This window comes from Haematobia irritans, chromosome 1 (genome assembly GCF_050003625.1).
Source record: "Haematobia irritans isolate KBUSLIRL chromosome 1, ASM5000362v1, whole genome shotgun sequence".
NCBI lineage: Eukaryota > Metazoa > Arthropoda > Insecta > Diptera > Muscidae > Haematobia > Haematobia irritans.
The window spans coordinates 40,678,332-40,699,223 of NC_134397.1; the positions used below are offsets into that span (position 1 = coordinate 40,678,332).

At 25.4% G+C, this 20,892-nt stretch overlaps 1 protein-coding gene across 2 annotated transcripts in view; it reads right to left on the reverse strand.

Annotated features, from left to right (window-relative positions):
• ss (aryl hydrocarbon receptor spineless) overlaps window positions 1–20,892 on the reverse strand; it is a 200,911-nt gene that overhangs the window by 62,209 nt on the left and 117,810 nt on the right. For both annotated transcript variants that reach the window (XM_075289959.1, XM_075289958.1), the window contains exon 4: window positions 2,176–2,309. In XM_075289959.1, the coding sequence (XP_075146074.1) occupies window positions 2,176–2,309 (134 nt within the window). The remainder of the gene's footprint in view (window positions 1–2,175; window positions 2,310–20,892) is intronic.

Sequence of the window (20,892 nt, forward strand, 5' to 3'; positions counted from 1 at the left end):
CCATTTTCGGCACACCTTTTGATGGTCCTCAAGTACCTCTATTTTTTCAATTTCAGGCGAATTATATAAAAACTACGGTTTCTATAAGCCCAAGACCCCCAATCGGGAGGTCGGTTTTTATGGGGACCATACCAAAACATGGACCGATGCTCACCATTTTTGGCACACCGCTTTACAGTTCTAAAGTACCTCTAGATTTCCAATTTCAGGTAAATTGAGTAAAAACTGCGGTCTCTATAATCCCAAGAAGTAAAATCGGGAGATCGGTCTATATGGGGGCTATACCAAAACATGAACCGATACTCACCATTTTTGGCACACCTCTTTATGGTCATAAAATACCTCTAGATTTAAAATTTCATGCAAATTGGATAAAAACTACGATTTCTATAAGCCCAAGACCCCAAATCGGGAGGTCGGTTTATATGGGGAATATATCAAAACCTGGACCGATATAGCCCATCTTCGAACTTGACCTGCCTGCAGACAAAAGACGAGCTTGTGCAAAATTTCAGCACGATTGCTTCATTATTGAAGACTGTAGCGTGATTACAACAGACAGACAGACAGACAGACAGACAGACAGACAGACAGACAGACAGACAGACAGACGGACATCGTTATATCGTCTTAGAATTTCTCCCTGATCAAGAATATATATACTTTATATAGTCGGAAATCGATATTTCGATGTGTTACAAACGGAATGACAAACTTATTATACCCCCGTCACCATTCTATGGTGGTGGGTATAAAAATAAAATTTTGCAAACATTATCTATAGAAATAAAATTATTACAAAATTTTCTTGCGATTTTTATCAACATCCAAGCAAAAGTATTTGGAAGTTCTTCCAAAGGCATAACTTTGAAATCACTTCCAGAAGATACATTCCCAATGATGTTCTTTATGTTAACTGCCCAGGAAGCTCTTTTAATTAAATTTTTTATAACTTGATTTTTTTCATACTTTTAATGGGTAATTTTAACTTTTTTTTTGCTTCAAGTAGGTTAAAAACAGAGGAAGAATTCATAAAATGGTATAAATCATTTAAATTTTGTCGAAAAAAAATTTTGAAAATATTTGAGGTCAAACCTTTCCGACAAGCGTTAGAATCCATTAAAAATTATAAAAAATTATAAAAAAAAATTTACTTGAAAAAATATCACAGAATTTTTTAATTTACATCCAAAACATAGAATTCGGATCACACCTAAAGAAGTGATGCAAATTCAGTGCAACGGCTGTTGCAATGGAGGACTTCCGTCCAATGACAAGCCCATGTTAAATTCAGCGCTTCTGCGTCAATTTTACACCACTTCCGGATCCAAAGAGAACATTTTTATTACTTGTTTGTCGACGCTTTTTTTGCTGGGATTCCATGTTATTACAATATTTTTTTAATTAAAAAAAAATTATATAGAATTTAATAAGAGTGGTGGTATATTTTTTTTTTTTGGTACGAAAAGAAGACAATTGTCACAAAAATTCTTTAAAAATGATTGATAGCCTGAAAATAAAAACCAAACTTTGAAAAGTTTATAGCATTTATTTCATTATCCCTCCCTCAGCAACCATACTAATCAATTGCAAAAGCAAACATAATTTGTCTTAATCATAAGTAAATATATGCATAACATTTATGACAAAATACAATATTCATAATCAGTCATTCATAGTGGATGGTATACACCATAGACGGCAAAAAGAAGAAAATGGAAGGCATTCATTAACTCTAATATGAGAAGGGGAGGGAAATAAACGTCTCACCACCAGCTACCCGTTGTAATATATGGTAGCAATAGAAAAAATCATCATCATCATCATCTACCAGTGTTTTCTGTTTCTCTCTCTCTCTCTCTCTCTGTCCATCTTTGCTAATTAAATAATTAATTAACACATCAATTTAATTATCATTCATTCATTTTTAATGTTAGTGCTTGAATTGGTTGAATGGTTCTATCAAACTCATACCTTATCATCTCATACCATAACTACATCCTTGCCTTTGGGGCTAGCTAGTTGTAGTAGAATATTTAAATGATTATGGTAGTTTTGCAATCTTTCAGCTTCAGGCTAGTTGCAAACCTTTATAGCATCAAACTTCAACATCTCAATTTATAGTGCAGTTCTATTTCTGTTTTTGTTTCTGTTTCTCTTGGAATTCAGACTTACCTGCAGGAACATATCACCATCTAATAGACCATGCTCGAAAGCTCCTAACTCTCGTGTCCGATAGCCATCATGTGCGTGTATATGAGGTAAAACTGTATTGCCACCATTTTCCTCCTTTTCCTTATGCATAACAACTGAAAAGAAAAAAACAAATGGAAAAAGACCAAGAGTGAATTAGAGATAGACCATCAATGAATGAAGTAACCGAACAAAAAAAAAAAGCCAAAAAATGAATGAGAATAGAAAATTACACACGCATGCTGAGATAATTAATCAAATTAATTTTTATGAATAATTAGCTAGATTTCACTGTATGCTATTCACAAGCCCCTGACACATTAGATAATTTTGTGAAGATTACCTCTGAATCTGAGTTTAGGTAAGAAGAGTGATATTGGTGGAGATTTTTAATAAAATTCTATTAAATAAAAATGGATGATGGAAAAAGGTAGACGGACAGAAGGGTAAGTTTTCTATTTCAAGGATTGTATAAAATATTTTTTTTCTTATTATGAAGGTTTAAATTCTAAGACACGCAATATACACAATATTGAGGAAAATTTTCTTAAAATAAAAAAATATATTTTTAAATAAAGTTCATAATCTTTGGATTAAATATTTTTTTCATTCAATTTAGGACATTGATCTTGTCTTTGAAGTAAGACTAATTTTGCTTAAGGTAACGAAAAATATTTTTTGATTTAAAAAATTATTTTTAACTGAAATTTCGAATTTTTGAATTAAAGATAAAAACGCTTCAAAGATCAAATAATACTTATTTCGAGGGTTATACATTTAGTGGTTAAATTTTTTGTAAATTAATAAAATATTTTTCACTTTGAAATATTTGCTATAATGTGGATTTTTAACTGATTTTGATTTATACATTAATAGCTATGTTAATATATAAAAAATAAAATTCGATAACTGAAATTTGTATCCAAATTTTAAGTATATAAAGCCTTAATTTAAGGCTAAATAACTCCCTAAAATTTTTTTTTTACCTATTATGAAAAATTATATAGCCTAAATTTTTAAATATGCAATTCACACAATATTGTGGAAATTTAAATTTACGCCATTCTTTAAAATAAAGAAATTCGATGTAAAATAAAGTTCATAATCGTTGGGTTAAAACTTTTTTGAGTGTTTTTTAACTCATTTGAAATTTGCGTCCCTCCATTAAAGCAAAGCATGTCTTTGAATTGTCCTAAAAGTAAAGAAAAACATTCTTGATTTAAAAAAAAAAATCTCACTCACTCACTCAACCAATAATGACTTAGAAACAGTGTTGCAAGGCAAAACTTTCGGCTTACCCTACAAGGACAAAAAACTTTCCTACTTTCCCCTACATTCCCAAAAAATTTTCCCTACAGTTTCCCCTACAATATTTTTCGTTAAACTTAAACAAAATTTACAAAACAAAAATGGTTCCATCCTAAAACATATGAAATTCTATAGAAAAAAATGTTGACAAAATTTTCTGTAGTATTAAAAATTTGACAAAATTTTCTATAGAAATAAAATTTTGACAACATTTTCTATAGAAATAAAATTTTGGAAAAAAAAAATTATAGAAATAAAATTTTGACAAAATTTTCTATAGAAATAAAATTTTGACAAAATTCTCTATAGAAATAAAATCTTGACCAAATCTTCTATAGAAATAAAGTTTTGAAAAAATTTTCTATAGAAATAAAATTTTGAAAAAATTTTCTGTAGAAATAAAATTTTGACAAAATATTCTGTAGAAATAAAATTTAGACAACAATTTCTTAGAAATAAAATTTTGACAAAATTTTCTATAGAAATAAAATCTTGACAAAATTTTCTATAAAAATAAAATTTTGGCAAAATTTTCTATAGAAATACTATTTTGATAAAATCTTCTATAGAAATAAAATTTTGACAAAATTTTCTACAGAAATAAAATTTTGACAAAAGTTTTTATAGAAATAAAATTTTGACAAATTTTTCTATAGAAATAAAATTTTGGAAAAAATTTTCTATAAAAATAAAATTTGGGAAACATTTTCTATAGAAATAATATTCTGAAAAAATTTTCTATAGAAATAAAATATTGACAAAATTTTCTATAGATATAAAATTTTGACAAAATTTACTATAGAAATAAAATATTGACAAAATTTTCTATAGCAATAAAATCTTGACAAAATTTTCTATAGAAATATAATTTCGACAAAATTTTATATAGAAATAAAATTTTGACAAAATTTTCTATAGAAATAAAATTTTGACAAAATTTTCTATGGAAATAAAATTTTGACATAATTTTCTATAGAAATGAAATTTTGACAAAATTGTCTATAGAAATAAAATTTTGACAACATTTTCTATAGAAATAAAATTTTGACAAAATTTTCTGTAGAAATACAATTTTGACAAAATTTTCTATAAAAATAACATTTTGACAAAATTGTCTATAGAAATAAAATTTTTTAAAATTTTCTATGGAAATAAAATTTTGACATGATTTTCTATAGAAATAAAATTTTGACAAAATCTTCTATAGAAATAAAATTTTGACAAAATTTACTATAGAAATAAAATATTGACAAAATTTTTTATAGCAATAAAATCTTGACAAAATTTTCTATAGAAATATAATTTCGACAAAATTTTATATAGAAATAAAATTTTGACAAAATTTTCTATAGCAATAAAATTTTGACAAAATTTTCTATAGAAATAAAATTTGGACAAAATTTTCTATAGAAATAAAATTTTGGAAACATTTTCTATAGAAATACAATTTTGACAACATTTTTCTATAGAAATAAAATTTTGACAAAATTTCCTATAGAAATAAAATTTTGGAAACATTTTCTATAGAAATAAAATGTTGACAAAATTTTCTATAGAAATAAAATTTTGGAAAAAAAAATTATAGAAATAAAATTTTGATAAAATTTTCTATAGAAATAAAATTTTGGAAACATTTTCTATAGAAATAAAATTTTGACAAAATTCTCTGTAGAAATAAAATCTTGACAAAATTTTCTATAGAAATAAAATTTTGAAAAAATTTCTACAGAAATAAAATTTTGGCAAAATTTTCTATAGAAATAAAGTTTTGACAAAATTTTCTATAGAAATAAAATTTTGACAAAATATTCTGTAGAAATAAAATTTGGACAAAATTTTTTTAGAAATAAAATTTTGACAAAATTTTCTATAGAAATAAAATTTTGGAAACATTTTCTATAGAAATAACATTTTGAAAAAATTTTCTATAGAAATAAAATATTAACAAAATTTTCTATAGAAATAAAATTTTGACAAAATTTTCTATAGAAATAAAATCTTGACAAAACTTTCTATAGAAATAAAATCTTGACAAAATTTTCTCTAGAAATAAAATATTAACATAATTTTCTATAGAAATAAAATTTTGACATAATTTTCTATAGAAATAAAATTTTGACATTTTCTATAGAAATAAAATTTTGGACAAATTTTCTATAGAAATAAAATTTTGACAAAATTTTCTATAGAAATAAAATTTTTGATACATTTTCTATAGAAATAACATTTTGAAAAAATTTTCTGTAGAAATAAAATTTTGACAAAATTTTCTATAGAAATAAAATATTGACAAAATTTTCTATAGAAATAAAAGTTTGACAAAACTTTCTATAGAAATAAAATCTTGACAAAATTTTCTATAGAAATAAAATATTGACAAAATTTTCTATAGAAATAAAATTTTGGCAAAATTTTCTATAGAAATAAAATTTTGATAAAATTTTCTATAGCAATAAAATTTTGGAAAAAATTTCTATAGAAATAAAATTTTGACAAAATTTTCTATAGGAATAAAATGTTGAAGTTCCTCGCTTCATTTTCACCCTGCAATGGTCACCAAAATCTCCAGATCTCAATCCGTTAAACTTTTGCACTTGGGGCATTTTGGAGGGTAAGAGCGGCACTACAATGTACCAAAAGTGTCGATCATATCAAGACGGCGTTTCGCCCGAAATAGGCCAAAATAAGGCTGTGCCACTTTTCTGCAGCGTGTGATGGTTTTGTCGGCAGTTTGAAGGCAATAATTCGTACCAAAGCTAGTGAATTGGAACAAATCTAAACTGATTTGAAAATTTAATGTTATTTCAGACATTTTTTGTTTTTGAACAACCAAACTTATACAAAAACACATAGCGCTTTGTGGCATTACATATTAGCCACTCTATAAATGTACCACCACAGAAAAAATTTCACGAAAATTTTTCCAACTAAAATCTTAATTGAGTTTTAAACACTATTCAATTAAAAATATAATTGATTCAAATTTTCTTTTGTAATTGAAACAAAGATTAATAGTATCAATTAATTCTTTAATTGGATCAATTAATTTTTTAATTGGCTAAAAGTTTTTCTGTTTTTTTTTCGAGCTTGAGATCTAAGCTAGAAAAAAACATAAAAACTTTTATTTAAGTTATCGCAATGAAAAAAATATTTTCTATCTAACATTTCTTTGAAACTAAAATTGGATTTTTATGGTTTTATTCACTACATACATAGAAGGTTACTCCACTATTATTCCAAGAAAATTTCTTTGATGCCATAAACAAATGGTAATAACTATTTGGAAATATGTTTGACATTTGACAATTTTTATTTGAAATTTATATTGACTTCGCTTATAATGATTCCTCGAACGTCTCCAAATTTCTCCTCCCCTCTCCCACCCTAAAGATAGAATTTTGTTTTATTCTTTGATTGATTTACGTTGTCTAAAATTGGGGTAGACTCTATCTATCTGCTGTTATGACAGTTGTAAAAATTGTTTTTATCCTTTTTTTGTGGAATATTGACACCCATCCCCGATATCTACTCCCTTCCGATTTCAGCTGTCTTTTTAGCATTCAAGTGAATAAAACTTATTTAGCATGTATAAATATTCAACAATAAAAATTTATTAACTAAAATCACCATAGTAACATAATTTGGAAGTTGTCGAGGTAGCACAAATCAACAAAGGCTGCAAGCTCTAAAGCAGACTTTACTTATAACTAAATACCAACAAAAAACAAACTTGGTTATTATGTTTATTATTTTGTGTTTTTTTTTTACTTCACTTGTTGTGATTGTTATTTTGCTCTGCATACATAAAGTATGGAATATAAATTTTAATGGTGTCACTAATATTTTATTACAGACCTACTTTAGATTTATTATAAATAGCAAAATTACAATGCTGTTGGAATGAACAGTGATGTCAATAAGGGAAAAAATTGGGTTTATAAGGAAAGGTGGTACATTTTTCTTAGTGGATCTAAATAGAAAAATAGTTGAATCGCGGCAGAGGCTATTGCCCAATGTAATGCTGAATATTTTGACAAAATTTTGTTAAAATTTATTTCTAAAGAAAATTTTCTCATAATTTTATTTCTATAGAAAAGTTTGTCACAATTTTATTTCTAAAGAAAATTTTGTCAAAATTTTCTTTTTATAGAATATTTTGTCAAAATTTTATTTCTATAGTAAATTTTGTCAAGATTTTATTTCTATAGAAAATTTTCTCAAAATTTTATTTCTAGAGAAAATTTTGTAAAAATTGTATTTCTATACAAAACTTTATTTCTATAGAAAATTTTGTCAAAATTTTATTTCTATAGAAAATTTTTTCGAATACTTTTTCAACATTTTATTTCCATAGAAGATGTTGTCAAAATTTTATTTCTATAGCAAATTTCGTCAAAATTTTATTGCTTATTTTATTTTATTTCTATAGAAATTTTTGCTAAAAATTTTATTTCTAGAGAAAATTTTGTCAAAAATTTATTTCTATAGAAAATTATGTCAAAATTTTATTTCTAGAGAAAAATTACTGGCAAAATTTTATTTCGATGTAACACTTTCTCAAAATTTTATTTCTGCAGAAAAAATTTCCCAAAATTAATAATTTCTCAAATTTTTGACTTTTACTGAAAATTTTGTCTAAATTTTATTCTGTAGAATATTTCTTAAAAATTTTATTTCTAAAGAAAATTGTGTCAAAATTTTATTTCTTAGAAAACTCTGTCAAAATTCTATTTCTATAGGAAATTTTGTTAAAATATTATTCCTAGAGAAAAAAAATTGCCAGAATTTTATTTCCATAAAATATTTTCGCAAAATTTTATTTCTATATATATTTTTGCTAAAAATTTTATTTATATAGAAAATTTTGTCAAAATTTCTAGAGAAAAAAATTACCAAAATATTATTTTGATAGAACATTTTCTCAAAATTTTATTTCTGGAGCAAAAAAATCCCAAAATTTTATTTCTATAGACTATTTTCTCCAAATTTTTATTTCTATCGAAAATTTTGTCAACATTTTATTTCTGTAGAAAATTTTGTCAAAATTTTATTTCTATAGAAAATGTTGTCAAAATTTTATTTCTATAGAACATTTTGTCAAAATTTTATTTCTATAGAAAATTATGTCAAAATTTTATTTCCATAGAAGATTTTGGCAAAATTTTATTTCCATAGAAAATTATGTCAAAATTTTATTTCCATAGAAAATTTTGTCAAAATTTTATTTCTATAGAAAATTTTGTCAAAATTTTATTTCTATAGAAAATTTTGTCAAAATTTTATTTCTATAGAAATTTTTGTCAAAATTTTATTTCTATAGAAATTTTGATCAACATTTTATTTTCATAGAAAATTTTCTTAAAATTTTATTTCTATAGAAAATTTTGTCAAAATTTTATTTTTATAGAAAATTATGCCAAAATTTTATTTCCATAGAAAATTTTGTAAAAATTTTATTTTTATAGAAAATTTTGTCAAAATTTTATTTCTATAGAAAATTTTGTCAAAATTTTATTTCTATAGAAAATTTTGTCAAAATTGTATTTCTATAAAAATCTTTCCCAAGATTTTATTTCTACAGAAAATTTCGTCAAAATTGTATTTCTACAGAAAATTTTGTAAAAATTTTATTTCTACAGAAAATTTTGTAAAATTTTCATTTCTATAGAAAGATTTGTAAAAATTTTATTTTTATAGAAAATTTTCTCAACAGTTTATTTCTATAGAAATTTTTGTAAAAATTTTATTTCTATAGAAAATTTTGTCAAAATTTTATTTCTATAGAAAATTTTGTCAAAATTTTATTTCTATAGAAAATTTTGTCAAAATTTTATTTCTATAGAAAATTTTGTCAAAAGTTTATTTCTATAGAAAACTTTGTCAAAATTTTATTTCTATAGAAATTTTTATCAACATTTTATGTCCATAGAAAATTTTGTCAAAATTTTATTTCTATAGAAAATTTTGTCAAAATTTTATTTCTATAGAAAATTATGTCAAAATTTTATTTCCATAGAAAATTTTGTAAAAATTTTATTTCTATAGACAATTTTGTCAAAATTTTATTTCTATAGAAAATTTTGTCAAAATTGTATTTCTACAGAAAATTTTGTCAAAATTTTATTTCTAGAGAAAATGTTGTCAAAATTTTATTTCTATAGACAATTTTGTCAAAATTTTATTTCCATAGAAAATTTTGTCAAAATTTTATTTCCATAGAAAATTTTGTCAAAATTTTATTTCCATAGAAAATTTTGTCAAAATTTTATTTCTATAGAAAATTTTGTCAAAATTTTATTTCTATAGAAAATTTTGTCAAAATTTTATTTCTATAGAAAAATTTGGCAAAATTTTATTTCTATAGAAAATTTTGTCAAAATTTTATTTCTAAGAAAATTTTGTCAAAATTTTATTTCTATAGAAAATTTTGTCAAAATTTTATTTCTATAGAAATTTTTATCAACATTTTATTTCTATAGAAATTATGTCAAAATTTTATTTCCATAGAAAATTTTCTCAAAATTTTATTTCTTAGAAAATTTTGTCAAAATTTTATTTCTATAGAAAATTTTGTTTCTGTATGAAATTTTCTCAAAATTTTATTTCTACAGAAAATTTTGTAAAAATTTCATTTTTATAGAAAATTTTGTAAAAAGTTTATTTGTATAGAAAATTTTCTCAACATTTTATTTCTATAGAAATTTTTGTAAAAATTTTATTCCTATGGAAAATTTTGTCAAAATTTTATTTCTATAGAAAATTTTGTGAATTTTGCGAATGGACCGTTGGGTCAAAATAAATGCCGAAAAATATCGGGAATATGTTCTAAAGACAGGATTGAAGCCCCGGACAGACAAACATTTCGGCCGCAGATGATGAAAATTACACACGCCTCAACACCATCATTTCTCGACTCAACACCATCGATTCATTTCAACGGCACAATGGGAAAAAAATATCCGAATCTCAATCCGATGGAATTTTGGGACATTTTGGTGAGTAAGATTGACACTAAAAAATACTAAAGTGGCGCTAACCTCAAGACGGTGCTTCGCCAGGAGTGAGCCAAAATACCGCATAGAGACTTTTCGGTAACATGTAAAGGCTTTGTTGACCCTGTCAAAAATAGCCAATTCGAATAAATCTTAAATATTTCTAAAAATTGAGAGTTTCGTAAATTTTTTCCATAATTACGAATTAGCGCGAATATAATCGAAAAGGAGAAGTTACATTTAAGTTATGAATATTTCGTAAATAGTAAGTAAAATTACATATTTTTCAGTATGGAAAGAAAAGTATATTTAATTTATAATATCAATTCTATCGCTTCCATTTTTATTTGCTATGCGAAGTTTTCAGTAAAATTTGGCTGGATTCGTAGACATGCAAATTCGATATTTTTGAATTTATAAAATTTATTCATTCAATTTATGAATTGATCATTGTACCATTTTGGGGAACATTATTCAATTGGTACATTGGTAGAAGTCAAATGTGTAATAGACTTATATACGGGTTATGTTAGATTTCTTTCAATTTCTTTTTCTTTGTAGCCTTTATTTTATACTGTGGAGCTACCATCTTTCCACCAAATGGCAGAATGGAGAAAGCAAACTAAAAATTGATACCCTTGAGCCACTGTGCCATAGCCTAGAAAATATAATTCCTACTTGTGCTAGAATGGCTATAATGTTTTAGTCTTCATCAAAAAAAGGGTATTTCCATAGCAGTTTTAGCTGCTGTGGAAAACCGCAATCACCAAAACCTCCCTTCTACTCCACTCACCCCCACGAGAAAAAATCTAACAAATTCCTTTAGAAATGCTATCATTTCAATATTATAACACCTGCACCATAGTAGAAAGTAGCTAAAAAGGCTAGAAAACTAAATGACTAAATTATGTTTTTGTTTTCTTTTGCCCTCTGTAAACCAAAAAAAAAAAACGAACTTTTAGCCTGAAGACTCTTAATTCTTCAAATGTGAATACAAAATGGGTCCTTGCCAAGAAATTCTGTTGTTTTTGCAGTACCTCATAAAACAAAACCCCCATCCCCCAAAAAAAGAAAATTAATGTCTCCAACTAAAAACAGAAAACTTTAATAAATTTGTCAAAAAAATTGATTTATAGACTAAAAGTTATAGCGATAATAACAAAAAAACGAGGAATTTTTATTAACAGAAAAGTTTGTGTATTTCGTTGTTTTTTTTTCACAATTTTGGCTATGAGAGGCCCATGTTGATTTGAGTGGGTGGATGGTTTGGTTTTCGTTTGTAATGGGAGCAGGGGGTTATGAAGTAAAGGAAAGTCCTATAGCTCTTTGGTGACATTCTTCCATTCATACCTTCATCAAATGATGTCATAAATTATGGCGATCATTATCAGTAATCAAAAATGTAAAATACCACAAAAAAACCCAAAGCAATAGCGATACCCATAGTCCTTTTTGGTCACTAGCCAAAAATTTTTTGTGTTTCTAATTTACGCACATTTTTAGCCAGTTTGGTAGGTTGTTAACACAAGGAATGTCTCTGTTTTCCATATTGGCTTAATATCTCTATATATGAGCCATAGCATAGTTATGGAAAAATAATTCTTACAGAAGGCTAGTTCAAAAGGGTTGAATTTTAAGGACCCTCCTACTCCAAGGATAACAAAAAAATAGGTTCAGCTCAAGTATTTTGGTAAAAGTTAAAAAAAAAATGTTTTTTGTGGGTCCCTAGTAAGTACACGAGCTGACCTATACGCGCTGAAAGTTGGTCACTACGGGTGTATGGAATTTTGTTTGAACTGCCAAATCCGCAATTATGATTCTATTTCCATGAATTTTTCTTTACTGGATAGAATTTGTAAATCCCTACCAAAAATGTCTCGTGTGCGTAAATCTCTAATAGATCGCGAGATATGGGTCTTACAAAACAACAAAAATTCCTCAGCGTTCACACAATTTTTTTTTATATATTTATCCATTCAAAAGTTACAGAATAATTTCCAAAAAAGAGATTTGGAACCATTGTCCGACGTCACGATTTGAGTTGTGGGCTTTTAGAATCCGCAGTTCTTATCCAATGTGACTGAAATTGGAAATCTAGAGAAGTAAGTTTGCCAAATATGGTGTGTATTGGTCTTTGTTTTAGTATCACGGTTTGCCACAGTTGGTAGAATTCTACCAAAAATGGTAGATTTGTCACGTTTTGATAGATTTTTAGATTTTTCATGTTTTGGTAAATTTTTCATAATCCTTTCCGACTAAGAGGTACACAAATTTCTTCCAGAAAAAAATGTTGATAAAATTTTCTAAGAAATACAATTTTGAAAAATTTTCTTTAGAAGAGAAAAGAAACAAGTATATACGGCCGTAATTTCGTAGAAACTTCTTCTAAACACTGCCATCCACAATCGAATTACTTGGGGTGCGGTAACACTTGCCGTTGGCAAGGCATCTTAAAACCTCCTAACACCGTCTTCTAAATTATAAGTTAGTATATACGTGGTATATATTAAATCAAAAAATACCGATTAAATACTTATATAATTCAGTTTGACAAAATTTTCTATAGAAATAAAATTTTGACAAAATTTTCTATAGAAATAAAATTTTGACAAAAATTTTCTATAGAAATAAAATTTTGACAAAACTTTCTATAGAAATAAAATTTTGACAAAATTTTCTATAGAAATAAAATTTTGACAAAATTTTCTATAGAAATAAAATTTTGACAAAATTTTCTATAGAAATAAATTTTGATCAAATTTTCTATAGAGATAAAATTTTGACAAAATTTTCTATAGAAATAAAATTTTGACAAATTTTCTATAGAAATAAAATTTTGACAAAATTTTCTATAGAAATACAATTTTGACAAAATTTTCTATAGAAATAAAATTTTGACAAAATTTTCTATAGAAATAAAATTTTGACAAAATTTTCTATAGAAATAAAATTTTGACAAAATTTTCTATAAAAATAAAATTTTGACAAAATTTTCTATAGAAATAAAATTTTGACAAAATTTTCTATAGAAATAAAATTTTGACAAAATTTTCTATAGAAATAAAATTTTGACAAAATTTTCCATAGAAATAAAATTTTGCAAAATTTTCGTTAGAAACAAAATTTTGACAAAATTTTCTATAGAAATAAAATTTTGACAAAATTTTCTATAGAAATAAAATTTTGACAAAATTTTTTACAGAAATGACATTTTGACAAAATTTTCGTTAGAAATAAAATTTTGACAAAATTTTCTATAGAAATAAAATTTTGACAAAATTTTCTATAGAAATAAAATTTTGACAAAATTTTCTATAGAAATAAAATTTGGACAAAATTTTCTATAGAAATAAAATTTTGACAAAATTTTCTATAGAAATAAAATTTTGACAAAATTTTCTGTAGAAATAAAATTTTGACGAAATTTGCTATAGAAATAAAATTTTGACAAAATTTTCTATAGAAATAAAATTTTGACAAAATTTTCTATAGAAATAAAATTTTGACAAAATTTTCTAAAGAAATAAAATTTTGACAAAATTTTCTATAGAAAAAAAATTTTGACAAAATTTTCTATAGAAATAAAATTTTGACAAAATTTTCTATAGAAATAAAATTTTCACAAAATTTTCTGTAGAAATAAAATTTTGACAAAATTTGCTATAGAAATAAAATTTTGACAAAATTTTCTACAGAAATAAAATTTTGACAAAATTTTCTACAGAAATAAAATTTTGACAAAATTTTCGTTAGAAATAAAATTTTGACAAAATTTTCTATAGAAATAAAATTTTGACAAAATTTTCTATAGAAATAAAATTTTCACAAAAATTTCCGTAGAAATAAAATTTTGACAAAATTTGCTATAGAAATAAAATTTTGACAAAATTTTCTACAGAAATAAAATTTTGACAAAATTTTCGTTAGAAATAAAATTTTGACAAAATTTTCTATAGAAATAAAATTTTGACAAAATTTTCTATAGAAATAAAATTTTGACAAAATTTTCTATAGAAATAAAATTTTGACAAAATTTTCTATAGAAATAAAATTTTGACAAAATTTTCTGTAGAAATAAAATTTTGACAAAATTTGCTATAGAAATAAAATTTTGACAAAATTTTCTATAGAAATAAAATTTTGACAAAATTTTCTATAGAAATAAAATTTGGACAAAATTTTCTATAGAAATAAAATTTTGACAAAATTTTCTATAGAAATAAAATTTTGACAAAATTTTCTATAGAAATAAAATTTTGACAAAATTTTCTACAGAATAAAATTTTGACAAAATTTTCGTTAGAAACAAAATTTTGACAAAATTTTCTATAGAAATAAAATTTTGACAAATCTTTCGATAGAAATAAAATTTTGACAAAATTATATAATAATAATTATATAAAAATTTAAAATTTTTTAAACATAATTTTTAATTAATTTTTTTTATTTTTATATATATTTCTTGATCTTTTCATCGAAAAATTTATGATTTTCCAAGATTCTTCTAATATATTTATGGCACCGTTTATTTGTTCATATATTGTTTATATTAGTTTTGCAAATATTTAATAAAAGTTTTAAATTTTTTTTAAAGTTTAAAGAAAAAAGAGCTTTCCTAATTTGTATAAACGTTCGCTCCAGAGGAAAGTATTTTTTTATTATGTGAAATTAATTATTGGGTATTTGGAGAAAATTTTGTAATTTTTCTACTTTTTTCTTTAAATTAACTATTTTTGTTTTTTTTGTAATTAGCAATTTTTAGAAAATTTTCTAATTTTTTTGATTGTTTTTTCTGGAAAGAAACCGATTTTGTTAAATATAAGACTTTTTAAATAATATTAATAGTAGATTTATTATGTATAAAAATCTAATACGAGTTGTTGCTTATTTTATACAATTTTTAATTAACGAGTGTTTGTAAAATTTTATGAATTTTTTTGTTAGTTTAAAAAGCCGTTTTTTTCGAAAATTGTCTCATAAGATTTGATGCTATAGATTTAATTTTAAAAATGTTGGCATCGACTTTTTATTATTTAATGTGTACAATTTCCTGATCGACTTTCTGTAAGTGGACTGTATGAAATTTAGTGCAGCTCAGGAAACGTAAAAGTTGTCAAATTTGTCAAATTTGTTGATTTATAGTAAAAATTTTAGGGGAATTTTCTCATTTTATTGTTGTTTAAACATTTTGGTAGAGAAATTTTTACATTTTCCCTCGCGAATTTCTGGTATTAGTGTTTTTAAGAACGCTTTAGCATTGACACCATCTTTCGAAACAATTTTTGTTTTATTTCAAAATTTCCTAAAATTTATTAACAATTTTAACAAATATGTCAAAAACTATTACTTTGGAAGGAAGATTGTTTTTTTTTTTGATTTTTTCAAATATGTTTTTTACAGAACTTCGTTTTAGGGAACGTCCCTAAAAATCTCCTTTTTCCATGAAAGAAATCCTTATGTTGTGGGAATTAAATAGAAATTTATCAAATCCTTCAAAAAGTCCTCCTGCTCCTCCTCTCCCCTCCTTACTCTGAGACATGAAGACCTTATCTTACGCACACATTTTCACAGCCGGAAGAAACGCATAAAAAGGATGTAATAAATTTTGTGTAAATTACAATAAAACTTCCTCTGCTCTCCATTTTGCCCTCTCCCTACCCACAAAAGGACTTACTAACAGATTAGAGCTAACAAAAGGGGGTCCACCAAACAAAGTCCGAAAAAATATATCCACTTCTTTGAGGTCATAAAACCTAAGCTCATTTTACAAATGTAAGCAAAACACTCCCTTTTTTTAAATGAGAAAAAAGCCTAATTACAAGAACCCCGAAAAAAAACAGAATGTGGCCACAGATTTGTTATCCGAAATCATAAAAATGTGAAAAAAACAAAAGGCCACAAACATTTCTAACCACCCCAACACCCCGCCATAATATAGCCCCTTCCCCATCATACTCTCATGAAGTGGTAACCATATGCAAAAGTGGACATATAAAAATTAATTTAATATATTTAAGCACGTAAGACTAAAATTCCATACAACAATGAGGCAACAAAAAATGGCAAGAAATTAAATATGAAATAAAATAATGTAGAGTCTAATTAAAATTATGAATTAATTACTTACTTAGCTTAGCTTACAGTTTTTTTCGGATTCCCCCCATACTCCCAAAAAAAAAAAAAACCAAGACATGCACTTTGGCGACATTTTGTTAGGTGGGTGATGGTAAAGATGGGGATTTTTCTTTGGGTTTTTGGGAATTCATGGGGAAGGTGAAGAAAGGCCTCATATCAAAGCGACTTGTTTTTATTATTATTTTTTTGAGTTAAAGAGGAAGGGTTTCACATTACTTTGATATGAAAATTAACCAACAAAAAATTAGAGTAGACCAGAGTATTCATACTTGTAAGTTAGAATTGAAAAGAAAATACCAAAACCCACTGAACGATTCAACAGCGACACTAAATACAAACGGCACGCACCTTTATGTGATGTGATGCAATCTCAGTTGGATTTTTATTACCAAGTGGGCTTGTTACCCAGCAAATCCCTTTTTTCTAAATGACTAAGGCATATATGTTAAAAAAAATTGTACGAAAAGAAAGACATATGGATGTGGAAAAGTAGAATCCGTGATATAATCTGCATTAGAAGTCGGTTGCTTTATCGCCTTCCTTACACTTCAATGAATCATTACCACAAATTAGACCATCTTAAAAATTTTGTTTTGGGTCGCATTTGTATGATTGCGTTTGGCTTTGTTTTTTTTTTTTTTTAATTTTGATAAATGCAAAAAATTCCTAGGGCTTTGGATTTGGTTGACCCTTAAAATGTAATAAACTTTATTTGGGTATTTTATTTTATATTATGGTCATATGAGGGTGAGCCAATTAATTTAATATATTTTAAGCTAATTTATTTGTACTTAAATTATTTGAATTTAATTTAAGCCAAATTTAGTTTAACCCTCTAATGCGCAATCCCGTCTTTAGGCGGGCTTCGTTAAATCAGGAAGCTTTTAGTAAAACATGTCTTAAGACAATAAAAAAGTTTAAAATAAAAAGAAAACTTAGTTGAAACTGTTCAAGAGGCTTTGCAGTATATACTGAATTTTACCGTATACATTTTTCTTGTTTCGATTTCTTGCTTTTGTGTCGCAAACATTGAAGATTAGAGGGTTAATTTCATACCAATTTATTTGAACAAACATTTAACAGTTTTTAATTCTTGTAAGTTAGAAATAAAAATAAAACAAATTTTTAAATTAAAATTCAAAATTTCAATTTTGACAACTAAAATTTTAAATAAAAAAAAAAATAAAATTACATACTATAAACTAAAAATTATAAAAAAAACTTAACGTGTTAGTCGATAGACTTTAAGTTTTTTTTTTTAAATTTTTAGTTTATAATATGTAATTTTATTTTATTTTTTTTTATTTTAAATTTTAGTTGTCAAAATTAAAATTTTGAAATTTAATTTAAAAATTTGGGTTTAGTAACCCTCTAAAATAATATAAAGTAATAAACTTTGATTGGGTATTTTTATTATACCTTCCACCACCGTGGTGCAATGGTTAGCATGCCCGCCTTGCATACACAAGGTCGTGGGTTCGATTCCTACTTCGACCGAACACCAAAAAGTTTTTCAGCGGTGGATTATCCCACCTCAGTAATGCTGGTGACATTTCTGAGGGTTTCAAAGCTTCTCTAAGTGGTTTCACTGAAATGTGAAACGCCGTTCGGACTCAGCTATAAAAAGGAGGCCCCTTGACATTGAGCTTAACATGGAATCGGACAGCACTCAGTGATAAGAGAGAAGTTCACCAATGTGGTATCACAATGGACTGAATAGTCTAAGTGAGCCTGATACATCGGGCTGCCACCTAACCTAACCTAACTTTGTCATTCCGTTTGTAGCACATCGAAATATTGCTCTAAGAATTCATAAAGTATATATATTCTGGGTCGTGGTGAAATTCTGAATCGATCTAAGCATGTCCGTCCGTCCGTCTGTTGAAATCACGCTAACTTCCGAACGAAGGTAGAAGGTCGGATGGTATTGCAAATGGGCCATATCGGATCGCTTTTACATATAGCCCCCATATAACGGACCCCCAGATTTGGCTTGCGGAGCCTCTAAGTGAAGCATATTTCATTCGATCTAGCTGAAATTTGGTTCATGGTGTTAGTATATGATCTCTAACAAACATGCAAAAATTGGTCCAAATCGGTCCATAATTATATATAGGCCCCATATAAACCGATCACCAGATTTGGCTTGCGGATCCTCTAAGAGAAGCAAATTTCATCCGATTCTACTGAAATTTGGCACATGGTGTTAGTATATGATCTCTGCATGCAAAAATTGGTCCACAGCGATACATAATTTTATATAGTCCCCATATAAACCGATCCCCAGATTTGATCTCAGGAGTCTCTTGGAGGAGCAAAACTCATTCGATCCGGTTGAAATTTGGTACGTGGATTTAGAATATGGTCCCTAACAACCATGCAAAAACGTATCCATATCGGACTATAATTATATATAGTCCCCATAAAAAAATGATCCCCAGATTTGAACTCCGGAGCCTCGTGGATGAGCAAAATTCATCCGATTCGGTTGACATTTGGTATGTGGTGTTAGTATATGGTCTCTAAGAACCATGCATGCACACAAAAAAATTTTTCTCTGATTCAATCACCAAATTAATTGATCCAATTAATTTTTTAATTGAAATGTCTTCAATCACGAAAATGATAGTATCAATCACAGTTTTAATTGGGCATAGAAAAAATTCTTGATTAAAAAATTAATTGATTTTTTCAGCAAAATTCAATTAATTTTTTAATTGATTCAATTAAAAATTTAATTGATGTTGATTGCAAAACGCAATTAATTTATTAAGGTAACTATTTTTAAAAAGGTAACTATTTTTAATTACTTAGTTAGATTGGCTTAGAGTTTTTATTTGGATTAACAAATGATTGTTTGAAATACATTTTTAATTAAAAAAGTAAAAAAAAATCAGCACTTTTTTAACTGAATTAGTCTTCCGAATTTGATTAAAAAGTTAATTGTATCAATTAATTTTTTAATTAAACATTTTAAAAATTTCAATCATTGACTTAATTAACTTAATGTTTCTATCATGATTAAAAAGTTAATTGTATCAATTAATTTATTAATTGAAAAAATTTTCAACTTCAATTAACTTTTTAATTGGAAATATTTTGGTGATATTTTTTTCTGTGTGCATTGGTCTATATCGATCCATAATTATATGTAGCACCCATATAAACCGTTTCCAAGATTTGAACTCCGGAGCCCCTTGGAAGAGCAGAATTCATCCGATCCAGTTGAAATTTGGTACATTAGTATATGGCCGCTAACAACCATGTGAAAATTGGTCCATATCGGTCTAGAGTTATATATAGACTTTAATTTTATTTGTATAGAAAATTTTGTCAAAATATTATTATTATAGAAAATGTTGTCAAAATTTATTACTATAGAAAATTTTGTCAAACTATTATTACCAAACACAATTTTGTCAAGATTTTATTTTTATAGAACATTTTGACAAATTTTTATTTCTATAGAAAATTTGGCAAGTTTTATTTCTATAAAAAAATTTTATTATTATACAAAATTTTGTCAAAATGTTATTGCTATAGAAAATTTTGTCTAAATCTTATTTCTATAGAAAATTTTGTCAAAATTTTATTACCATACAAAATTTTGTCAAGATTTTATTTCTATAGAAAATTTTGACAAAATTTTATTTCTATAGAAATTTTTTTATTTCTATAGAAATAAAATCTTGACAAAATTTTCTATAGAAATAAAATTGTGACAAAATTTTGTATGGTAATAAAATTTTGACAAAATTTTCTTTAGAAATAAAATTTTGTCAAAATTTTGTATAACAATAAAATTTTTTTAAAATTTTTCAAAATTTTATTACTATAGAAAATTTTGTCAAAATTTTATTGCTATAGAAAATTTTGTCAAAATTTAATTTCTATAGAAAATTTTGACAAAATTCCGAAATGTGCGTCCATCCAACCATCTTGCAGTCTATAGGGCTTTGCCCAAATAAATTTGACAAACATTCTTTTCCTCTGTTGGTTAAGCTACTCTTGTAGTTTAGTCAATGTATGGTTTTAAGCTGAAATAAAAAAACAACAACAATGCTTAAGGAACAAAACCAACAATAACAAAACAAAACAAATGGAAAAATTTCATTTCTTTAGAAAATTTTGTCACAATTTTATTTCTATAGAAAATTTTATCAAAATTTTATTTCTGTAGAAAATTTTGTCAAGATTTTATTTCTATAGAAAATCGTGACGAAATTTTGTATGGTAATAAAATTTCGACAAAATTTTCTACAGA